The sequence below is a fragment of the Augochlora pura genome, chromosome 8, assembly GCF_028453695.1.
Source record: "Augochlora pura isolate Apur16 chromosome 8, APUR_v2.2.1, whole genome shotgun sequence".
Classification (NCBI taxonomy): Eukaryota; Metazoa; Arthropoda; class Insecta; order Hymenoptera; family Halictidae; genus Augochlora; species Augochlora pura.
Genome location: NC_135779.1, coordinates 10,193,397 through 10,215,023, shown reverse-complemented (window position 1 = coordinate 10,215,023; position 21,627 = coordinate 10,193,397). Strand labels below are relative to the sequence as shown.

Genomic DNA, 21,627 nt, shown 5'->3' with positions numbered 1-21,627 from the left:
TCTGATACAATGTTTCGTAAACATTCAATAAAGATAGTTTGGCTTTAAAATATACATTTATTCATATTATTTATAGATTGTAAACAAATCATACCCAGATAAATGTATTAATCTAGAAATACATTCATTCGTGACGATCATTCATTCCGTGAAGGTAGAAAATCCAGATAATTTCAGGATTTATTGAGGTCATTGTTCATTTTTAACATAATGTCTAAACACAGTCTCAAGATAGCTACACTCTCCTCATTCATGTCTTCTGTTAAAACATTCTCGTAACACAAAACATACATTTTCTTTTTTTTGTTTTACAGTTCTCTGAAGAACCGATTTCAATGTAATATAACAATAATTGATAATTCTATTTCGCGAAATATTAATTTGTGTATTTACAATAACATTCATGCTCCTCTCCTCCATTTTTCACCATTACTGAATTTTGTCATTTCTCGACCACTCACACCACAGGTACCAATTCCTACTCGGCCATTTACATTTTCTGGTGTGGCAAATATACTCTTTTTAATTACTCCTTTCTTTGAAGACTACATGTAACACAAGAAACATATTGTAAACAATTAATAGAGTTATTTATAAATAAATAGAACTGTGCGAGTTACCTTGTTTGTAAATGCTAGCCATTTATTTTTTTCCATTTCACGCTCTTCTTCGAGTTCTTTAAATCGTTGAAGTTTCCTCTGTTTCTTTTTCTTTAGGTATTCCCTTTGTTTATTGGGATCTGAACCTGCTACTGCAGCAGCTTGCATTTTTCTGTAAATTAAGGGACCTATAACTCATTGAAGTAACTCAACTAAAATAACTGAGAGATTTGCATCTAGCACTCTTAGACTGAATTTTCGGTTTAACTCATTGCAATGAACAATATATGTATTTCAATGTAATCTAATATTGCTTGTTACCTTTTCCTGGATTCCGACGATGTACATAGTATGACATCAAGCGACAAATCAACGATAATGGAATTTCAGGTCAAGGCACATCGAACAGTATAGTGTAATTATCATGGCCAATTAGGAATAGAAGGATAAGGAGATAAATTAATGATTAGCAATGTTTCTTATAAAACAACACACAATGTACTTAAAAATCTGTTATGTACCCAAATTTAGAAAGGATCATGTTAATAGCAAATTATTAGCAAAAGAAATCAAATATAGCAGTTACTTTTCAACTACTCACTTTGATTTCTGATCTGCCCAATCCGATGCTGGCCTTTTGGCTACAGACTTTAACTGACTTAGCATTGTGACATCTGTATTTTTATATTCATTGAATGTAACATTTACAACTCCATCCTCGCTTATCGCATCTATGGTTGCTTCATAGTATCTGAAAAGTTGTGAAACAACTATGGAACATGTCACAAGTGTTTTATATTTACATAATGTTGAATGTATTTCATAAGGATCAAGGGTTCTTAATATATTGTAAAACAAGTTGTAGCACCAAAATAAACAGTAACATATCACCAAATGACATGAAAAATAACTTACTTGCCATCCTCGCTCCAGGGTGCCATGCATTGATCACCAACTTTCCACTTATTGGCCAGAACTGCAAGTAAAATAGGATCTTTAGCATCCATGCCATTGGCTTGCCTTTTTTCCTGTTGTTGTGATTTAATTAAATCATGTGTCAGCTCTATTACTTCCTCGAGATCAATTTTCAATTTCAGGAGTTCTTCATTTGTTGGATCCGTGGTAAGAGCTGCTTCCACCTAAACCGACAAAATCGAAAATTCATGTCTGATTGAAAGCTAGTAAACAACCACGGAATCACCAAAAATGGACTCGCCATTCCACCATTTCGATGAGGTTAAGCAGAAAACCAAAGTCTCACCTGCTGTAGCTGCAGTTTATAATTCTGTAAATCGTCCATGACGGGACTTGTACTAGCAGCGTGTTAACAAACCCGAAATTAACTTTAAATAGCGGTTCTTTCCTTTCTGAATCTGCTGTCAGAAAAGCAAGTAAAAGCGAACACTAGCACAGTGAACACTCTATCCGACATGCATGTATGTACACACACACACATCCGTAACCTGCGACACGAATCTGATAAATTCAAGACAAGCCATTAGTTGGTATTTCTGCAACGTCCATACCTCGTCCACAGGCATGGGATCCATACAGATATTGCTTGCCATGCTTTTTTTATCTTAGAGTCTGAATTGCCGACTGTGTAGAAAATGCTGGGGTACCATGACAAACTCTAACCAAATGGAAGCTCTATTAGAATTTAAAATGATTAAATATTTCGGCGACATATACATATATGTATGAAAATCATTATCAAAAAGTACGTGAATGAAATATTTCAGTATTTTTAACAATTTAATATGTATACAAAATTTGAAATGGATTTTTAAATAAGTCAACGAATAACCATGTCATTGTTTAACAAAAGTATGTTAAATAAAAAATATAGCTTAGAGTTCGTTTCGGCGGCAATGTATTTTTAGAAGCTAGCAACGCTGTAAAATATCCACCTCAAATATATTTTTCTGTGTTGCAATCAAACGTAGTTCATTAGCTGACCCAATGTAATAAAACATAGTGTAATAAAAGATATGTTCATTGATAGTTTAATTTGTCGGAATCCTGATTTCTTTTTTAACACTGTTATATTCGCTTCTTGCTAATATGTTCAGTTATTGTGAACTATCGGTAATGCTGTATGCAATACGAAATGGTATGGAAGCTCTAAAGCCCTAAAAAAGTGAGGCAGGAAAGCCGAAAGATGCAATGTCTGTCAGATCCTAAGTTTATGCCTCATTTGTGGTTTTGAGAGATGTCAGTATTACACACATGTGATAGGAAAACTTGGTCTACTCCGACATCTAGTTTGCAGTTAGTGTGATTATAATTATACGCATAGCAGTATGATATGTGAGTGACGTAAAGGTTACGCAAATGTATGGAAAACACTTGCAATATTCGTGTAAATGTATATAGAAATATATAAACTTTAAGTAGACAACGCTTCATCGATAAAGGTAAAATATTTTTAGCATGTTTTATTTCTTTCTTGAGTATTTAATGTGAATAATGAAAGAAATGAATTGTTTTTATAGCTTTTGACGTTCGTATCTGTTTCACTTGATTCTGCAAACATATTATTCCTTTGAGATTGTAAAAAAGAAACAAGAATATTATGGCTTTTGATCCTGGAATTATATGTTTTCGCCACTGTTGTTCAAAAAGCATTTTGTGTAGAAGTGTTCCAGAAGTCTGTCCCATTTGTCAGTTACAGATTTTTGAGTATAATGTAGAACCTTTCCTTGTACCATATCCATACACAAATGCAGCATATCATCCAACTGCTGTAATTGTCAGACCATCCCAAGGCACATTTATAAATGATTATGACATGCTTAAAGACTTACACATAGGATTAACAGATTCAAAGGGAAATATTTATGAATATGATAAGCAAGGCATAATTTTAAATGATCGATCAAAGTGGACAAATTGTATAGCATTCAAAGTAATTCCAAGCTCTTGGGATTACCATTGGGATACGATTCTAGGGAAAATGTTAGAGCTTGCAAAGTGGAAGTCAGAAAATTATGATGAAACAGCAATGAATTGTTTTGATTTTGTTATGGAGTTCCTAAATGATCTGCAATACATGAACATAAGATTTGCAAATAAAGCAGATTTATGCAATAAGTTCATTTTGTCGAAGATTCAAGATGCAATTAAATACAACTGTATATTTAAAAAACTTGAAGATCATGACTTAGTGATATCATAAGCATTTTTGCATCTTATTTTTTATTCGTAATTTTACAAATTTTGTACTTGAGTATTTAATTATAATAAATTAAATTTATTTATAAAAATATCAAGGGTATTTTATCTTCATATCCTAGGTCAATTTAATAGTAATATGAGCCTCAAAAGATTTGGAATATACACTTTGGGTTTTCACCACAAAAAAAGATTTTACCAACATATGAGAAATTTTTCAACCACTATTAATGAACATAAATTTGATGTGATCGTCATTGGGGGTGGCCATGCAGGAACAGAAGCTTGTGCAGCTGCTGCTAGAATGGGTGCTAAAACTTTACTGGTTACCCATAAGAAAAGTACTGTAGGTATGATATCTATTTTTATCATAAAATTAAGCTTCATAGATTCATAATTCAGAGTAATGTTCTTACTGAACAGGAGAAATGTCATGCAATCCATCGTTTGGTGGAATTGGCAAAGGGAATCTCATGAGAGAAGTAGATGCTTTGGATGGTGTCTGTTGTCGTATATGTGATCTCTCTGGGATTCATTATACTGTATTAAATAAAAGGAAAGGGCCAGCTGTATGGGGTTATAGAGCACAGATCGACCGTGGTTTGTACAAGAAGCACTTGCAAAAAGAACTGTTCAATACTCCTGGTTTAGAAATATATGAATCCTCTGTGGAGGATTTAATCATACAAGGAGATTCTCCAAATTGTCATGGAATAGTTCTCAGTATGTTTATATCAAGATCATTATAAATATATCATTTTTCATAGAATTAAAAATTAATAGCAAGCTTATTGTAGAGGATGGAACAAAAATATACAGCAACGCAGTTGTTATAACAACTGGTACTTTCTTAAAAGGTCAAATTAATATTGGTTTAGAGAAACGACCTGCTGGACGACTTGATGATGAACCAAGCATAGGCTTAGCTAATACATTAGAAAAGGCTGGGTTCAGAATGGGAAGATTGAAAACTGGTATGCGCTCTTTTATTTGGAATTGTTGTCTCTATATGGAGTGTTACGTTTATAAAACCAATGCATTATTTAGGCACTCCACCACGATTAGAAAAATCTACCATAGATTTTACCAAATGTGGTATACAGTTACCTGACGAAGTATCAACACCTTTCTCATTCATGAACGAGACCGTTTGGTTACCGGTAGAGAAGCAACTAAATTGCTATTTAACATATTCAACAGAAGGCGTGGCTAAAATAATAAAAGAGAATTTGCATTGTAATTCACACGTAACGGAAGAGATAACTGGACCACGGTATTGTCCAAGCATAGAGAGCAAAATCTTAAAATTTCCGACAAACCAACACCCTATTTGGTTGGAACCGGAAGGACTAGACTCATCTATGATATATCCCTCAGGATTATCATGTACTCTTCCAGCAGAAAAGCAGCAAGAGCTAATACAGTGCATACCAGGATTAGAAAATGCCAAAATGTGTAAGTTTTTCTTCTTTTTGATCATTTGTATTAAATTACCAACAGTTGAATTTGGCTGACAGTTTGAGCGTTTTGCCACTACCCCAAATGGCGCTGTATGTACCTTGAAAAAAGCTTCCACATTTCGCCACAAGGGACACCATTATCGAGAAAATTGTCCACATTTTATTTGAATAATTTCCCGATACTTTCAGATATAAATACATTTCTTTTCTAATGATATAGATTCAGAAGAGTTTCCTAAACATTCCAGTACTCTGAAATATTTTATTAACACTTAGATTACTATATTTTAGTCTAAGACATTGTCTGGCTTCCCAGAACATTTGGTAATCGAAATGAACGTTTTTTTCATTAAGCAGCATATGTTTCGGTTGCAGTGAAACCTGGCTATGGCGTCGAGTACGATTATATAGATCCTACAGAATTAAACTCTAGATTGGAAACAAAGAGGATACCAGGATTATTCCTCGCCGGACAGATAAATGGTACCACTGGCTATGAAGAGGCAGCTGCACAGGGTATAGTGGCGGGCGCTAATGCTGCGGCCAAGGTTTCCAATTAATTGATGATTTATTATCTAAATTCTGTTTTGAATTAATCTTAAAAATCACACTCAGAATTAATTTATCAGGTTTTGAAGAAGAAGCCATTGATAATTAATCGTACTGAGGGCTACATAGGCGTTCTTATTGATGACCTAATAACTCAAGGGACAAATGAACCTTATAGGATGTTCACCAGCCGTGCAGAATTTAGATTAAGCTTACGTCCTGATAACGCCGACCAAAGGCTCACCAGAAAAGGCTACGAAACGGGTTGCGTGTCAGACGAGAGGATGTCAAGAACAGAAAGCATTCTGTCGAAATTACAAGACAGCATAGAGTTGTTGCAAAGTGAATCCCGGCCCTGTACGGAATGGCGACGTTTGTTGAACTTGCGACCGACGAAAAATGTTCAACACAAAACTGCCTTTCAGGTGTTGAGCACATTTGAGGATAATGTGCCTCTCGAAGCGTTGGTCAATGTACTTCCAGATCAATTTCGGCACTTAATCGATGATCAAACAGTAGCACGGAGATTGCAGGTATTAAAGACCGTTTCATGAAGCGCAGTTACGTCTGCTTCGGTGTAATCGAACACACGGCCGAGTTGCCGAGTGTGTGTCATTGCAACTAACGTCAGTAAATCAGTAGATGCTCATCGTTGATTATTATGACCGCCCAATTGATCTTCTAGATAGAGTCGATTTATGAGCATGGGATCGCGGAACAACAGCACGAGGTCAACGAAATCCGCCAGAACGAGCATTTGATCATACCTCCTGACATCGACTATAATTTGTACGTTTAATAGACGCAACAACAAAATATATGTTTACTAACACTTTTAACCGACTTCGCGTATCATTTCAGACCACGATTGTCCATATCCGCGGAAGAGAAGGAGAAACTGTCGGTGCTTCAGCCGTATACGGTAAGTACGCAGACTACGTTACCTAATTCTGATGTCTTGAATTACTTCTAAGCTGTTTATTACATAAAACAATGTTTTGTACTAAAACTTATTGTATCAATGAAGATTTTTGATGTAATAATTACATTGTTGCAATTTTACTTCATTGGCCTCGATTCGTCAGTTCTATAGCCTTCGATTCTATTAATAGTCAGCTACCTAGCAATTCTAGATCCGATTTTTTATTTTCATTACTGTTTTACTTCAGATAGCAGCAGCAAGTCGAATCTCAGGCGTGACACCGCCGACCATTCTGCGACTGATATACTACATAAAGTCGACGACGTGTACAGTATAATCTTCACATAGTTGAAATAAACAATTTGACCCTCAAAACCTAACGCGGATGTTCCAGATTTATTTATTATCCTACAGGTTCGAACACGGCAAGTCGCTAGATGAAAATATTGAAATGAATAATTTACCAAACGCCGTCACAAATTCTGAGGATGTCACTCAGCTATCAGCGAGCAAACGTCTGACTTACGAACCGAGTAAACAGAGGGTCGTTACACCCGCTGGTTCGGCCACCGGATGCAACGAGCCGAGCTCTGCCATCGATCTTCCTTAAATAAAGACTCGTCTATTCGACAAGAATTATCGGACTTCGATGTTTGCCCCCGTTTCAAAGCATCGCCGCCGCGTGGAATTAATGACATAATGTTTCTCTCTCTCTCTCTCTCTCTCTTTGCTCGTGAATTAACGCGAAGCCGGAGCACAGATCTCATTTACCGGCTGTAAAATTCGTTCGTTTACTAAGAGACCCCGCGAAATTGTCCCCGACTAACAATGCGGTCGAAGGTTCCGGTTTCATTCGGCGAATGCCCGATTATTTATTTACAAAAAGATTATTACGAATTAAAGAGGAAACATTGCTCTTTAAAATACGCTAAATAGATTTTGTTGAACCGAGTTATGATATTTCGAATTTAAAGAATTTCTAACAATGTCGGGGGCATAGGAGTTGCTTCTCCTGATTTGTAAATTTCAAGGGTAATATTAGTGTTCTTCTTATATGCCGTTATAAAGTAGATGCCTTCAGCTTTAATTTCAGCTATATTGCATTGAAAAAGATTGACAGGAACATAATTTTTCATTATGTCGAAATCTAACTTATGAGTGACACCACTCATCCTGGGGTAATGTTAGTGTCCTTCATATTGACAAATTCTTCTCTACAAAGCTTGATGTGTTTATTTATGCCGTTGTAAAGTAGATGCTGTTGCAGCGCGTCGTACAAAAAAAGACCGTCTCTTTTTCGCCGACGCAGCTGCACGCCGTTACAAGCATCGGTACATTACCATCGCAATATTATGTTCCCGTGTATCTTTTTAAATGCAATATAGCTTAAATTAAAGCTGACGACATCTACTTTACAGCCGCACACATTAGATACATCAAGCTACATAGGGTAATATTGGCCAATATGAAGAACACTAACATTACCCCCACGATGAGTGGCGCCACTGATAAGTTAGATTTGGACATCGTACAAAATTATGATCCCGTGAATCTTTTCAAATGCAATATAGCTTAAATTAAAGCTGAAAGCATCTACTTTACAACCGCATATACTGGATACATCAAGCTTCATAGGGAAAAATTTGCCGATGTGAAGAACACTAACATTACCCACAGGATGAGTGGCGCCACTCATAAGTTAGATTTCGACATCATGAAAAATTATGTTCCCGTGAATCTTTTTCAATGCAACAAAGCTTAAATTAAAGCTGAAGACACCTACTTTATAATCGCACATATTCGATACATCAAGCTTCATAGGGAAGAATTTGCCAATTTGGAAACACTAACATTACACCCAGGCTGAGTGGCGCTTTTTACTTAATACTTAAAACCATCACCATGTCACAGACATTAACTCTGTGTAATTGCCGATTTCGAATTAGTTGCAAACGAATTTACAGCTGATTGGAAATAAAAAATTATATCGATTGCCGAGTCTCACCATGTGGAGGCTGCTGGAGTGGAGATCCGAAAGGTAGTCAGATTGAAACCAAAATTCATTACGACTTCCTTTCTTACAAAAGATTGTTTCGCTTACTTATTAACGCTTTAACAAAATATGCTGAATTGCATTGTTGTACGATTTTGATGAACCGAGTTATGGTATTTCGAATTTAAGGAATTTCTAACGATGTCGGAGGCATAGAAGCTGCTCCTCCTACGATGTACGATTCCCCCGTTTAAACAAATTCAGAAAAGGTTATTACAAATTAAAGGGGAGACTTTGCTCTTTAAAATACGCTAAACTGCATCGTTGGATGATTTTGTTGAACCGAGTTATGATATTTCGGATTTAAGGAATTTCTGACGATGTCGGAGTCATAGGAGTTGCTTCTCGTACGATGCAGAATTTCTCCCAATCAGACAAATTCGGAAAAGATTATTACCAATTAAAGAGGGGACTTTGCTCCATAAAATTCGCTAAATTACATTGTTGTACCATTTTGTTGAACCATGTTATGATATTTCGAATTTAAAGAATTTCTAACAATGTTAATGTCCGTGACAGGGAAGTTGCCTGATTGAATTAGGAAGGGTCTGTCCGGCTCCAAACTTCTCTCTACCGAATCGATGATGCATACCCGGGGCAAACGTCGTTACGTGATTATTGGGCTAATCAATTTAGATTCTATGGACGCGTACACCGGCGCCGTCGCGTCGTTAGAAATACGAGAACTCTGCGAACTTGGTTCCCGAGGCCGTTTCGAATTAGACTGCGGATGTTTATCCGGATCAGAGATTTTTATGAGCCACTCGATTGGACGGACGTTCGGCTCGTTTGGTCAACGGCAGGATTCGCAGAAAGCTTAGCGAAGTTTAGAATGTTTTTAGTCGGAAACGATTGCAACAGGGACGCTGGTTTAATGATGGAATTATTCAACACGAGCTTCTTGCTTTTAACGCGTCTCGTCGATGCGCAAGCTTCTTTGAACAATATATTTCAAATTTGAAGATTTTAGATTGAAAATAATTTAAATTTCAATACTTTGAATTAGAAATAATTGCAATTAAAAATAGTTTAAGATAACTTAACTCAAAATATTTTGAATTGGAAATAGTTTAAATCAAAATATTTTAAATTAGACAATTTTAAATTAAAAATGTTTTAAATTAAGTCCTTTCGGTATAATTGGGAAAGATATTTTTTACAATTAAGGGATTGCATTAGAGAATTGTATCCCAATAAAAAACATTGCCAGGGCAACCTAAAATAGGCCAAGTAGTTGAGTTTGCTTGGGACTTTATTCCAACAAAAAAACTCCGACAAATTAACCCACAAAAAGTCTGCACAACAATGAATTTACGCAAACAAGCATACAGAAGATATCAACGTAAAACAATTGGTCTCCCAAAGGATTCAAATGATATTAGTAAACCCTCCAAAAAACCTCTAAGGATTGTTAAAATTAAATTGCAAGAAACAATGAATTTATTAACGCAAAAATTTCTCGAGTTATTCCTGTTGAAAAAAATTATTTCACAACTCTGATTCCATCGATTATTGTCACTAACATGTTAAATGTAAAAAAAGAAAATAGATTGCTTGACCATACTTCTAATTATCGGAAACGTTATAAATTTTTAGACATCGGAAATAATAAATTTATTGGTGAAAGAAATATTATGAAATCGGGAATAAGCAATATGCAAATCATTGTTGGCCGTTACTGAAAGTTAGGCGTCCTGCGCAATGTTGTTATTCATTTCCTCAGTCTGTTATTGTCCTTGCAAGTGTGTAAACGTGTTTCGTAAGACGGTCCTCGAAAATATTCTGACTAAATTTTTCCGATTCAAGATGGAATTCCATTGATTACTGCTGACCCTTGGTCCACCTGTGGTCACTAGCGGCCATCGTAGTAATCAGTTGTGGTCATTCAGGTGGTAATCAGTGGTCATTAATTCGATGAGATAGTTAAGTGGGTACTTAATATTGTATACAAGTCAAAATTCATTTTTCCAAGTATTAAATTGCAAGTAACATTGATCTTATTAACGCAAACATTTCTCGAGTTATTTCTGCTGAAAAAAATTATTTCACATCTCTGATTCTATCAATTATTGTCACTAACATGTTAAATGTAAAAAAAGAAAATAGATTGCTTGACCATACTTCTAATTATCGGAAACGTTATAAATTTTTAGACATCGGAAATAATAAATTTATTGGTGAATGAAATATTATGAAATCGGGAATAAGCAATATGCAAATCATTGTTGGCCGTTACTGAAAGTTAGGCGTACTGCGCAATGTTGTTATTCATTTCCTCAGTCTGTTATTGTCCTTGCAAGTGTGTAAACGTGTTTCGTAAGACGGTCCTCGAAAATATTCTGACTAAATTTTTCCGATTCAAGATGGGCTGCGCAATGTTGTTTTTCATTTCCTCAGTCTGTTGTTGTCCTCGCAAGTATGTAAACGTGTTTCGTAAGACGGTCCTCGAAAATATTCTAACTAAATTTTTCCGATTCAAGATGGACTTCCATTGATTACTGCTGACCCTTGGTCCACCTATGGTCACTAGCGGCCATCGTAGCAATCAGTTGTGGTCATCCAAGTGAGTACTTAATATTGTATACAAGTCAAAATTAATTTTTCTAAGTATTAAATTGTAAGTGACATTGAATTTCTGCTGAAAAAAATTATTTCACTAGAACTCCTGTTCTATACAACTACGTGGATGCAAGTGGTGCACGGCTCATGTGTGGACGGAAGCAGAGATCGAGAGGATCGTTGTGGGTTTCTTCGTCGAGATGTCTTCCCGTTGCGGGCTTCTTCGTCGGGATGTCTTCCTGTTCCGGAATTCTAAAGCAGCTTTCTTCTGTCATCAAGTAGTGAGTGAATATTTCAAGAAATTATTACGTAGAAATTGTAGTATTTTTTAACGAGTACAGTGACCAAAGGGTTGCCCGGCAATCCTTTGAGTGGTAATATGTTTCTTAGGTAGGTAGGGTTCTTTCTGCACGCCGCGATTTCTTTCAATATTTTCAACTATTGCTAATTTTATTTCGAACCTGCCAAAAAATCGGTCTTTCGGATTTCACGCGTTTAACATAAAACGAATGTTGCAAAAATGATATTGGTACATTTGCTGTACCAATATATCGAACAAGTTTATTTCGATTAATCGTATTAGAGACCGCGTGCAGAAAGACGGCCCCCCTTATATAAAATATATTTCTTAAAATTCAAAGTAGAGTCTCACTTTTTCTTGTTTTGATATTTTTATTAGACTTATTCGTACGCGCATCTTTTGAATTATTATTATCAATTCATTAAACGTATTTGAAGATACTTTGAAATTATTTTTATCAAATCATTTAACGTATCCGAACATTGAAATTATTCCTATGAAGTTACCATTAAACGTCGCACTAATTGTTCAATGAATTTAAAATATCCCTCCCCGGAAGCTAATGACACTTTTTAGATAGGATTTTCAGAGATTTGAGGTTCTATGCTCGTTGCTCCAATCCTTTCGAGTGCCCAAGGTTACTCGGAAGGGTGCGAGCGACGGCGCATGGGACGGTATTTAAAAAATTGCGATTGACAATGGTTAGCGTATCGTGCACGACGTAATTTCCACTTGTGTGTGTGTGTGATTAGGTAGTGGATTTTGCGTCGTTTTTTAAAATTGTAATTAAGTTGAATAAAACATATTCCATTCGCGATCCATGTCATGCAACGTGGGTCCGTATGGAATATGTATAGAATGTTCATTCGCTATTCTTATTTCGAGAATTGTGACTCCACTTAAGAGATACTTATTGTAAAACGACTGTCATTAATAGTCGATTAGAGTCGCGAGAAAATAAATTTTAATTATTATAAAATCGCAATGATCGCTACCATTGTCAGTCGATTTCAGGAACTAACATGTACCTTAATCGTGAATGAATGTGATCATGTTGGGGTGTCAGAGGCGTCCCGGGACGTTCTCCGCAGGTTAGCACCTCAGCGTATGTGTGCCAATCGTGAAGCGAATGTGTTGGTGTGATTGCTTTGCTATTTTTTAAATATAGGATTAGGTAGGCTAGGTAACTTGAATTAGCGCGTGTGTGTGTGTGAACTGTTAGGTAGGGCCGGGACTGACCGTCGTTCTCTTTCGGGTAGGCCGCGATTCGCCCGACGGTCAGTCACCGGTAGGGCTCAAAGGGTTCGATTCGAGCTTTATTCGAACGGTGCATGACGTTCGATGTTATAGCTCGAAATCGATCCTTTGAAAATTCTCTTAGCTTCCGCGGTCGCGAACGCGTACGCGCGGGAATTAGGGCTTTCGAAACGAAACGATACCGGCTCCATTGCACCAGCAGGATTATCGGCTTTTTCCGAAACATTGTTACTTTGTTTCGGAAATCGTTGGTTTTCTACTAGCTGCGGAGCACGTGTAGGGTTCTAGGTTCATCAGGCGATCCGCCGAAGAAAGAAGAGGCTAAATGCCGAAGAGGCCTCTCCAACAAACTGTTGAGAGAGGCCACCCTATTCTCGTTACCACTTTGTCACTGTACTCGTTTGTTAAAATTGTAATTGTAGTAGTAGTAGTAGTAGTAGTAGTAGTAGTAGTATATGGGCAGGCCTTGCCGCCCCAACGATCAGCGCAGATGGGCACGTCCGCGATTTGCAAGTAGCGTTGCGAAATGACCACGCGTTGCTTTAATTAATTTTGAGCAGAGATAAAAATTAGTGTTCTAAATAAAATAGACACGATTTCCATTACTATTGAAATAAATTCTCTAAAGCGTTGCGTTGCGAATGAAATAATCGCGATTTCATCTTGTTTCTTATGCATAGTAACTTTAAATATAGTGTTGCGAATAAATAGAATCTCGCGTTGCTTTGATCAATTTTTAACGTTTCTCAAAGTCTATTTGCCTTCGAAAACTTGTCTTTTGGATCTCTGTTCGTTGAATTAGCGTTGCGTTGATACAATCGCGTTGCAGTAGTTTTGCTTTTCGACTTTTCAGACGCCCGTGCTGCTGCTGCAACGATCGGCTCGGGTGGGTGCATCCGCGACTTGCCATAGCGTTGCTTCAGTCAATTGTTCGAACAGAAATTGAACTTAGCGTTGCGCAACTGACCGCGTTGGAACTTGCAAATTTCCTTAAGTTTTTCAAAGTCGATAAAGCAGCTGCTTTTAAGAATCAAAGTAACTTTTTTGCATTTCTGTTCGTTGTGTTAGTGTTGCGTTTAAATAATCGCGTTGCAAGTAGCTTCACTTTCGTATTTCCAGACGCCCACGCCGACGCCGCAACAATGGACAGGCCTCTCGCCGTCCCAACGAACAGCTCGGATGGGCAAATCGCGATTTTTGCATTAGAGTATTTGTCTTTGAATCAATTTCAAAGTTAGCGTCGCGTAAACGATCACGTTGCAGTAGCTGCATTCGTTTTTCAGGGCCCATGCCGGAGCTGCGACGCACCGCAGCGTGGCATTCGCGATGTTTTCTTAGAGTCGCGAGTCGAATTCGAATTACAAGTTCGCCAAATAGTTGTTAGCGATGCGATTTAAATCGCGTTGTCTTAGAGTCGCGAAAATTGCAACGCGTTGCATTAGAGTTACGAAATAAATGCCACGCTGCGGGTAGCCGATCCAAGGATTGCTGCATCGTCGACGAGTTCCTTTTAGCATTGCGGGAAAATAGATCAAAGTGCACGGGAGTTCACCATTTCCAATGAAATAAATTAGTATCACGACAAAAAATGCACTGACCGCGTTTGCTTTTATATAGCAATGTCTGTTTCTTAAAATAGTGTTGTGCAAGCACGGTCCATTCGCGCGTTTGTTTTTGGAATGCATATCGAGTGGACCATCATTTCTGTCGAATTTTTCACATCATTTTTTCTCATTTCTTATTTTTATCTATTTTTTTATTTCTTACTTATATGTATTTTATATTACTTAAACCCATAGACAGTTTTAGCCAATGCGGAGGAAATAACATGCCACAAAATTGCAGAAATATCATCGAGGGATGCCAGTGTTGCGTTATTTATTAAGTCGTGCGTTAATTATTAAGTTAATTATCATCCGCCGTTGGATTATCATCCACCGTGAGATCATTATTCGCCGTGGGATGCGTCTAAGCGTTTTATTATTTAATTGTGTGTGTGCGTTAGTTATTTATGATGAAACGTCGTTGTAAGAAAAGTACTCGAACTTGGTATTCCTCCGATCGGAGTTCCTTCAGGGGCTCGCTCATGGGAGGGGCCCTTGAGTGAGTACGGGGGGTGGCGTCCCCGAAGGACCCGAAGCGCCCATAGCTCGTTAGGGTTCTTAATTTAAGTTTGTTAGTGTTCGTTTGGTTTTCGAATGTTGGTTCGTCTTTCGCTGTGATTCGGTTGTTCTGCGTTGGATTTCTTCTTCAAATTGCACTCGTGTGCGGGTTAGTTTGGCACTCGTGTGCTGGTGTTGGTTTCCTTGTTTCGTCTCGTCATTCTTTATATGTTCTAATTAACTAATAATTTTTTTTCAGATTATTTCAGGTCATCTGCCGTGGCATCATCATCCGCCTTGGGAACATCATCCGAATTGGGAACGTCATCCGCCTTCGGATCATCATCCGATGTGGGATGCGTGCGACTTATTAATTATTGCGTCTTATCTAAGTAGTATTAGGATCACTCAGGGGCCTCCGTCCCACGGGACATGCCCCGTGGGGGGCACGGGGTGTAGCGTCCCCGAGTTACCCGAATCGCTAAAAGTATGTCGAGTATTATTGCCTTAGCTTTGCTCGTTCAACATTCGTTGTCAATTTTCGGCCCAACCATGGTGGTCCAGCTTGCGCAATCTCTCAGAGTCTCGTAGATCATCTTGTTCGGCGAGTTATCATGCGGTTTGAGCATCCAATCGTTCATCCTCCTGCAGCGGTGGACATTCTCCCTTCGCTTCGGCATGTAAGACGCCCGTAACCCCTTCATTGGGGGGAGGGTGCAGGGGGAGAATGTTCAACGTTGTAGGTGGATGTCGCGATTGGCTGCTCATTCCAATTGTACCTCGTCGAATAATGATATCTGCGGAATTCCGAGGCTCGCGCAAGTATTGCTCGCGTCGCGTCACCCTCGCTCGAGTCCGGGCCTTCTGCTCCGGCTCGTTTTTGATTTTCTTTTTGAAAGAATCAGAACCTTCTGCTCTGATTCACTTTGGTCCCAGTGGTTAGGCGGCTTCTCCATCGATCCACTTTTGGTCCGCAATAGTACTCGACATATTATTTCACCGGTGAAAGGGAGGGAGTCATAACGAATGCCGGCTTCGTTCTGACTCCCTTCCGAGTCTCCAGTCACAGCAACCTCCACGTGGTGAGACTCGGACAATCGATGTAATTGCCGATTTCTAATCAGCTGTAAATTCGTTTGCATCTGATTCGAAATCGACAATTACATCGAGCTAATGGCTGTGAAATGGTGGTGGGTTAGTTATTAAGGCGTTCCTTTTTTTAACACTAAACCTACCGACATTTCATGTATTTACTCCTACCATGAGTGGTTAAACGACCGCTTAAAAAAAGAAACATATGTATCTTAATACAGAAAGAGATTTTAGCCAATTGGATAGTAAACAAAATATTTTTCTAGTGCTACGATAAAAACCCGCTCCCCGCTGTTCTATTTAGAAAATTTTATTTACCTTTCATCACATTTTTTAATAAATTACAGCATTTTGTATTGCACATTTTCCACATACGTATTTTTTACATTTTATTCAAATTTTGATAGTAAAAATCAGTTAGTACATATTAAAGTAGAGACTTTACCCTTTAAAACCTGCTAAGCCCCATTGTTTTACCATTTTTGGAAAAAAAGATACAGCTTCATGAAAATGAATATAGAAATTACAGCCTATTTAAGCGGTTTTTCTGAAAAGTGTATAGTATCTGCACGTTAAATTGAGATCTCGATATCTCAGCTATTTCTAGCCCAATTCACATATTTGAGGACTTTTTGTACGCGCATGGTGATCCTTAACAACTAGACAATCGTTAAAATTAAATAGAATGCGGTTGAAAAGAATAAATAGCAGTTGAAATTTTCGGCCGTTCTAGTCAAAGATAGTTATCCTTGGCAGCGTCGCGCGCGCTAACTCAACTACTTGGCGCGAGACGCTACCGCGTCTCATGATCACAAATATTCTATTGCAATTGTATGAAATCTATCCGAAATTGAAACAATGTGAATTTCGCTGTTTTATTTCAAGATAGCTGATCGGTCCTGCAGGCCAGTTTTCCTCGGAAGGACGCTCCGCAAGGTTCAGGATTAACGAGAGGGTTGCGAACGAAAGCTCCCAAGGAACGTACTAACAGTTATCGTTTATTTCCATTAGTGCGACAGTAAATACTGTTACGATACATTGTACAGGAATGGTGTACGCTCGGTCGTAGTACAGGGTCGTTGTAATCGTAAACTCTCTACCATAAGTGAATCGACAGTCCTCTACATGGTGGATCGAGCTGAGACGAGCCCCGCCGCAAGGCTCGCCTCCACGCTTAGCTCGACCAGTTAATACTATTGTCTCTCTCATTCTCTCTCTCTCTCTCTTTCTCGCTTCCCAATTTGTATACATATAGCCTCGGTATTCACTCCGAAGAAATCCTCACGCGTTTCTTCAACAGTCTGCACAACATCGAACAAAAATCGCATGCCGCATCGGACGCGTGTGTAAAAAATGTACAAAAAGTGAACGATTTCTCGCGGGACCGGCGAGAACGACCTGGCGGGCTCGAGTGTTCAGAGGTCAGGAGAAGCATTCCCAGGCGATCCGAACGATCTTGGCGCGCGTTCCAATCGCAATCGTCGCGATGTTAAATTCAACGTTGGATTTTCCGCACGTAAATTACGCGGAGGCACGCCGCACCTCGATGATCGACCGAGGCATCGCTCGAACGGCCGCGGATTTTCTCCAGGTACGATCGTTCTCCACGTCGCTCCTACTTCTCCAAGCCGGTGAACACCCGTTCGTCCTCCCAGGTGCCGGCCGCGTGATTCATGCGATTCTCAAGCTTCACCTTAACCCTACGCCTCTATACTGGCAAGCTACCGGTGTACACTACCGCTCAAAATCATCCGATCGCTGGTTCGATCAACGTGCAAACCAGTAAATCCGAGATCCGACGATTCTTGCCGAAACTTTTGCAGATATTCCAATTTCTCTATCGTAATCGCATCGTATACAATTTCTTATCTCTAGAAAATTCTCTGCAAAAGAATTCGCGCTATGATTAGACCGCGAGTCTTTATGCAAAATAAAAGTTCCGTCGAGTAACTCTTTTAAAAAAAGAAGCGAAAATCCGATGATTAAAAATAATGCAATACTCTCTTACATTCTTTTAATGTTTTCATTATTCTGTGTTTCTCTTTTCAGTTTTTGCAATAAACACATCCAATCCGCGGTCTAATCATAATTCGGGACACATTCTGTTTCACTTTTATTTATCAAAGCCTTCTATTTGCTAAAAGAAATTCTTCACTTGTGCCAGTCCACAGAAACGCAACTCGCGACGGTGAGAATTCGCTACCACGGTTTAGTAATTTTGCATTACGGAGAAGAACGAAATTGCTCTAATACGTGTGACAGCGAAAGGATTGGCCGACAAACCTGGCATGAAAAAGAAACGGCGAAACGCTATGATTGGAAGATAAGTAGTCTGTCGTGTCTCTTATTTTCCGCGTTGTTCTCGGGGTCAGTGACTGTTCCAGCGAACCAGGTATTTCTGGCCGATAGTGTACGCACAAACGCGCGTGTATATCCTCTACCCTAGAGCTATCGATTCGAATCGTGCGCCGGAGAGGCTCGCGTACATCTCGCAGGATAACGCGGCCGCCTGTCCCGGCAGTATCAGTAGCGCTATGCCTAATAACTTACCGTTCATCTTATTGTTCGTACGCCAACAACGTCTACTCCGAATAAATTAGTTTAAGGCTACGGGTGTCCCTTGGCATGGGTTATCTTAACTACCTGACTAACTATCCGCCGGCTACGACGGACGTTACGTTAATGTACAGCGGTGTCCGCGGGGCGAGCAGATTCTACAGGCTCGCGCGGCCCTCGCCGCGGAATTCTTATTGCTTCCAGCCTTTCCTGAAGTTATTACCGCTTTTTACTTTTATTAGGTGCGCCGAGAAGCGAGCGAAAAAACATTGCCGTTTGGATCGAGCCGCCTGAAAATTAATTGAATCGCATTGAATTTTTCCTTCGCAATTCTGTAAAGCTCTGAGGGCTTTTTATAGAAAGCAGGTTTTATAGAAAAGATTTTACAAAATCTAAATAAATTCGATCGTCTCAAGCAGTGCATGTGTGCTTGGTAGGTTTTTCGCGTTGCTTTGCGTAAGAACAGAGTCTGAAAAATCTGAGCAAATTTCAAAACACATCTACGAGTTTCAAGGCAATGAAATTGATATTACTAGCGAACACAATACACACAGTGTCTGGAAATCTATGGGGAGGCAAAGATGCACAGCATGGATGTTCTCATCAAACAAATTTTATGTGTACAACACCTCGATTAGACATTGATTTTGCATTAACTGATTGTGGAGGAACCCAACAAATAAAGGGTGTGTCACAAATCCCGTATATGTGCTACTTTATAAACAGGTTGCCTAAACTCTCCAACCACTTGGTCTTGCACTAACAATGGATCACCCATAGAGTGACACAACTGCATAGATGAGGACTCATTGATAAATGCACGCTAGAAAAGCAGAATTTTTTCCCATGGTGACACAACAAAGATCGCGTTGGAGGCCACTAAAGTATGGAAGGGGAACCATGATTTTAATCATTTTTGGAGCGACCTCATTGGTTTGTGCAGCCTTCGTATCAAATCTTCGCAAAAGAGGAAAACTCGACAATGCTCTTGCACCGATATATTGCTTGGCGTTCCCATCAATCATCCTTCTTATTGATCAAATAATTATGATATGTTTACCAAATAACGTATAATAGCACTTCAAATCAAGGGATAGGGGATCCGACTTAAAGATGTATTAAATAATAATATGAAGCAATGAAATTATCTGTTTGCAATTCCGTAGAATCCAAGAGAGATCGAATAGTAATGTTTTTACTCAAGATAACATGCACTTTGATTCTCTCGATTTTAAAGTATTTTTTAGATTAACAGCGAACATGTTGATTATATTTTTGTGTGTGCTACTTGTGGTGTAAACATTCAGCCCGCTGCCATTTTTATTTTCAAGCAGCAAGCTGGAGATTAGGGTCGCCCATCGACGCAACTAATGAACTCTATTTCAGCGTGCAATCGCCGTTGCACCGTTGATTTCGGATGTAGATTGTCGGATAGACAGCGCAGCGACGACACTCTCGTCGTCTATAGAACCTGCCGGCGGTGTCGGACACCGAATAATAACTTACAGATTTAGTGGGCCGTTAGAGCAGCGTTATCGGCCCAATTATCGCGATCCAACGTCCGCAGTGATTATACGCGTGATTACAATGACCGGTGAATGCTATCTACAAGGATGCGATGGCGAGCGGCGATCAACGTCGACCAGAGGCGGCGACGGTTCGTGGCCGTGCTTCCATCTCGGACAGATGGATCCGGGCGCCGTGGGAGACGGTGATGGATCCTTGATCCAGATGACGAGAAAGTCCCCCGGCGATTAAGTGCCACGCGGCGACTGTCGCCGCGCAATGTCGCGCATTGTTCGCCGCGATAATACACAGCGAGGGGATTTGTAACGAAGTTACAGCTCGTTAATACACTAATTACACGGTGCCGTTCGCACGCTCGCATTGTCACGCGATTGTCCGCAACAGCTCGCTACAACCTGGCACGCACAGGACGCACGCAACGCGGACGGAGATATGTCGTCGACGACTCTTTCGATTTCTCGGCTTTCTCCCGAGGAGAACGCATACGTCGTCTCCGTCTCCGATCTCCTTCGTCGTTGGACGCGAACGACGACGCCCCCATCCGCTTGACACATTCACACCGAGAAGAAAAAGGAACTAAGGAGGTTCGCGAAACGATCCGCGCCCGCTCGAGGATCAGAACCGTGCACGCTTTTTCTCGGATTTCTTCGTTTCTTTTCCGTTTCTCACGGTTTGATCGCGGCATCGGAGGATCCTTGAGCGGGAGATGGATGGTTTCGGCTACCATGAGCGATGGGTGCGCGCGGCTCAGTCTCTTGGGTGCACCTGAAGAAACATACAACGATGATTACTAGACTGCGGATTTTATGCATTTACGAGAAAAATGGGTAGGTCAATTTCAATACGGTTGATTGGTTCAGAGAATCAACACTTGGACAGCGAGGTTCGGGTACATTCGGATCCCATCCCAAATATATTAAGTTGTATATTTGTCAAAGTGGTCCGCTATTCGAGGGTTAACGAGTAGCGCTGTATTATTTTCAAGATACTGAAATTGTTGAAAGAAGAAAGAACTACTTGAAAGAAAGCAGCAACTTGATAACTGGTTGTTGCAATTCGCAAACACAGTTTTCATTCTGCATAAAGACCCACAGTCTAATGATTACTTTCTGCGGCTGGGTCGAGCCGCTCGTCAAAGACCGCGCACGTGTTGCCTGACGAATGGCAAAATACGAGCGCGGTGTACTAACTCTACGTAGAGGTTTTATGCGGTGCATGCGATCGCTGCTCGCTTCCGATCACGTTCGCCGTGAGATTCGATCCGGGAATCGATACACACGATTCCTCCTACCGCCGCGTTTTTATCCGAGCCGGAGCTATTTTCAAAGTTCGCGACGACGACGACGACGACGACGACGATGGTGCCGGGTCTCGAGTGACTCGAACGTGACCCCATCGATGAGCTACCGTGATTAATTAACTCCTCGAGGGCTCGTTCAACTCCGAACTTGTTACTCGCCGGGACAGTCGTCTACA

The 21,627-nt window shown here is 39.6% G+C and overlaps 2 protein-coding genes across 3 annotated transcripts; one reads left to right on the top strand and one right to left on the bottom strand.

The window, feature by feature from the left end:
- Positions 1–37: 37 nt before the first annotated feature.
- Positions 38–2,058, bottom strand: Spf30 (Splicing factor 30). Its single transcript, XM_078188897.1, has 5 exons — positions 1,861–2,058; positions 1,515–1,738; positions 1,201–1,350; positions 621–771; positions 38–545 (listed from the first exon to the last, which is right to left on the bottom strand). Exons 1-5 carry the CDS (start codon positions 1,897–1,899, stop codon positions 402–404), a joined length of 708 nt encoding a protein of 235 aa, XP_078045023.1. The 5' UTR covers positions 1,900–2,058; the 3' UTR covers positions 38–401.
- A 64-nt stretch (positions 2,059–2,122) lies between these two features.
- On the top strand, positions 2,123–7,258 carry LOC144474222 (5-taurinomethyluridine-[tRNA] synthase subunit MTO1, mitochondrial). 2 transcript variants are annotated; one of them, XM_078188894.1, is made up of 11 exons: positions 2,123–3,016; positions 3,896–4,123; positions 4,197–4,496; positions 4,571–4,747; positions 4,821–5,228; positions 5,609–5,781; positions 5,863–6,315; positions 6,468–6,571; positions 6,644–6,704; positions 6,952–7,030; positions 7,119–7,258. In XM_078188894.1, the coding sequence occupies exons 2-11, from the start codon at positions 3,913–3,915 to the stop codon at positions 7,139–7,141; spliced, it is 1,989 nt and encodes a 662-aa protein (XP_078045020.1). In that variant the 5' UTR covers positions 2,123–3,016; positions 3,896–3,912; the 3' UTR covers positions 7,142–7,258. The 2 variants fall into 2 exon arrangements, with proteins under 2 accessions (XP_078045020.1, XP_078045021.1); XM_078188895.1 differs by lacking the exon at positions 2,123–3,016 and having other exon boundaries at positions 4,014–4,119.
- The last annotated feature ends 14,369 nt before the right edge of the window (positions 7,259–21,627 follow it).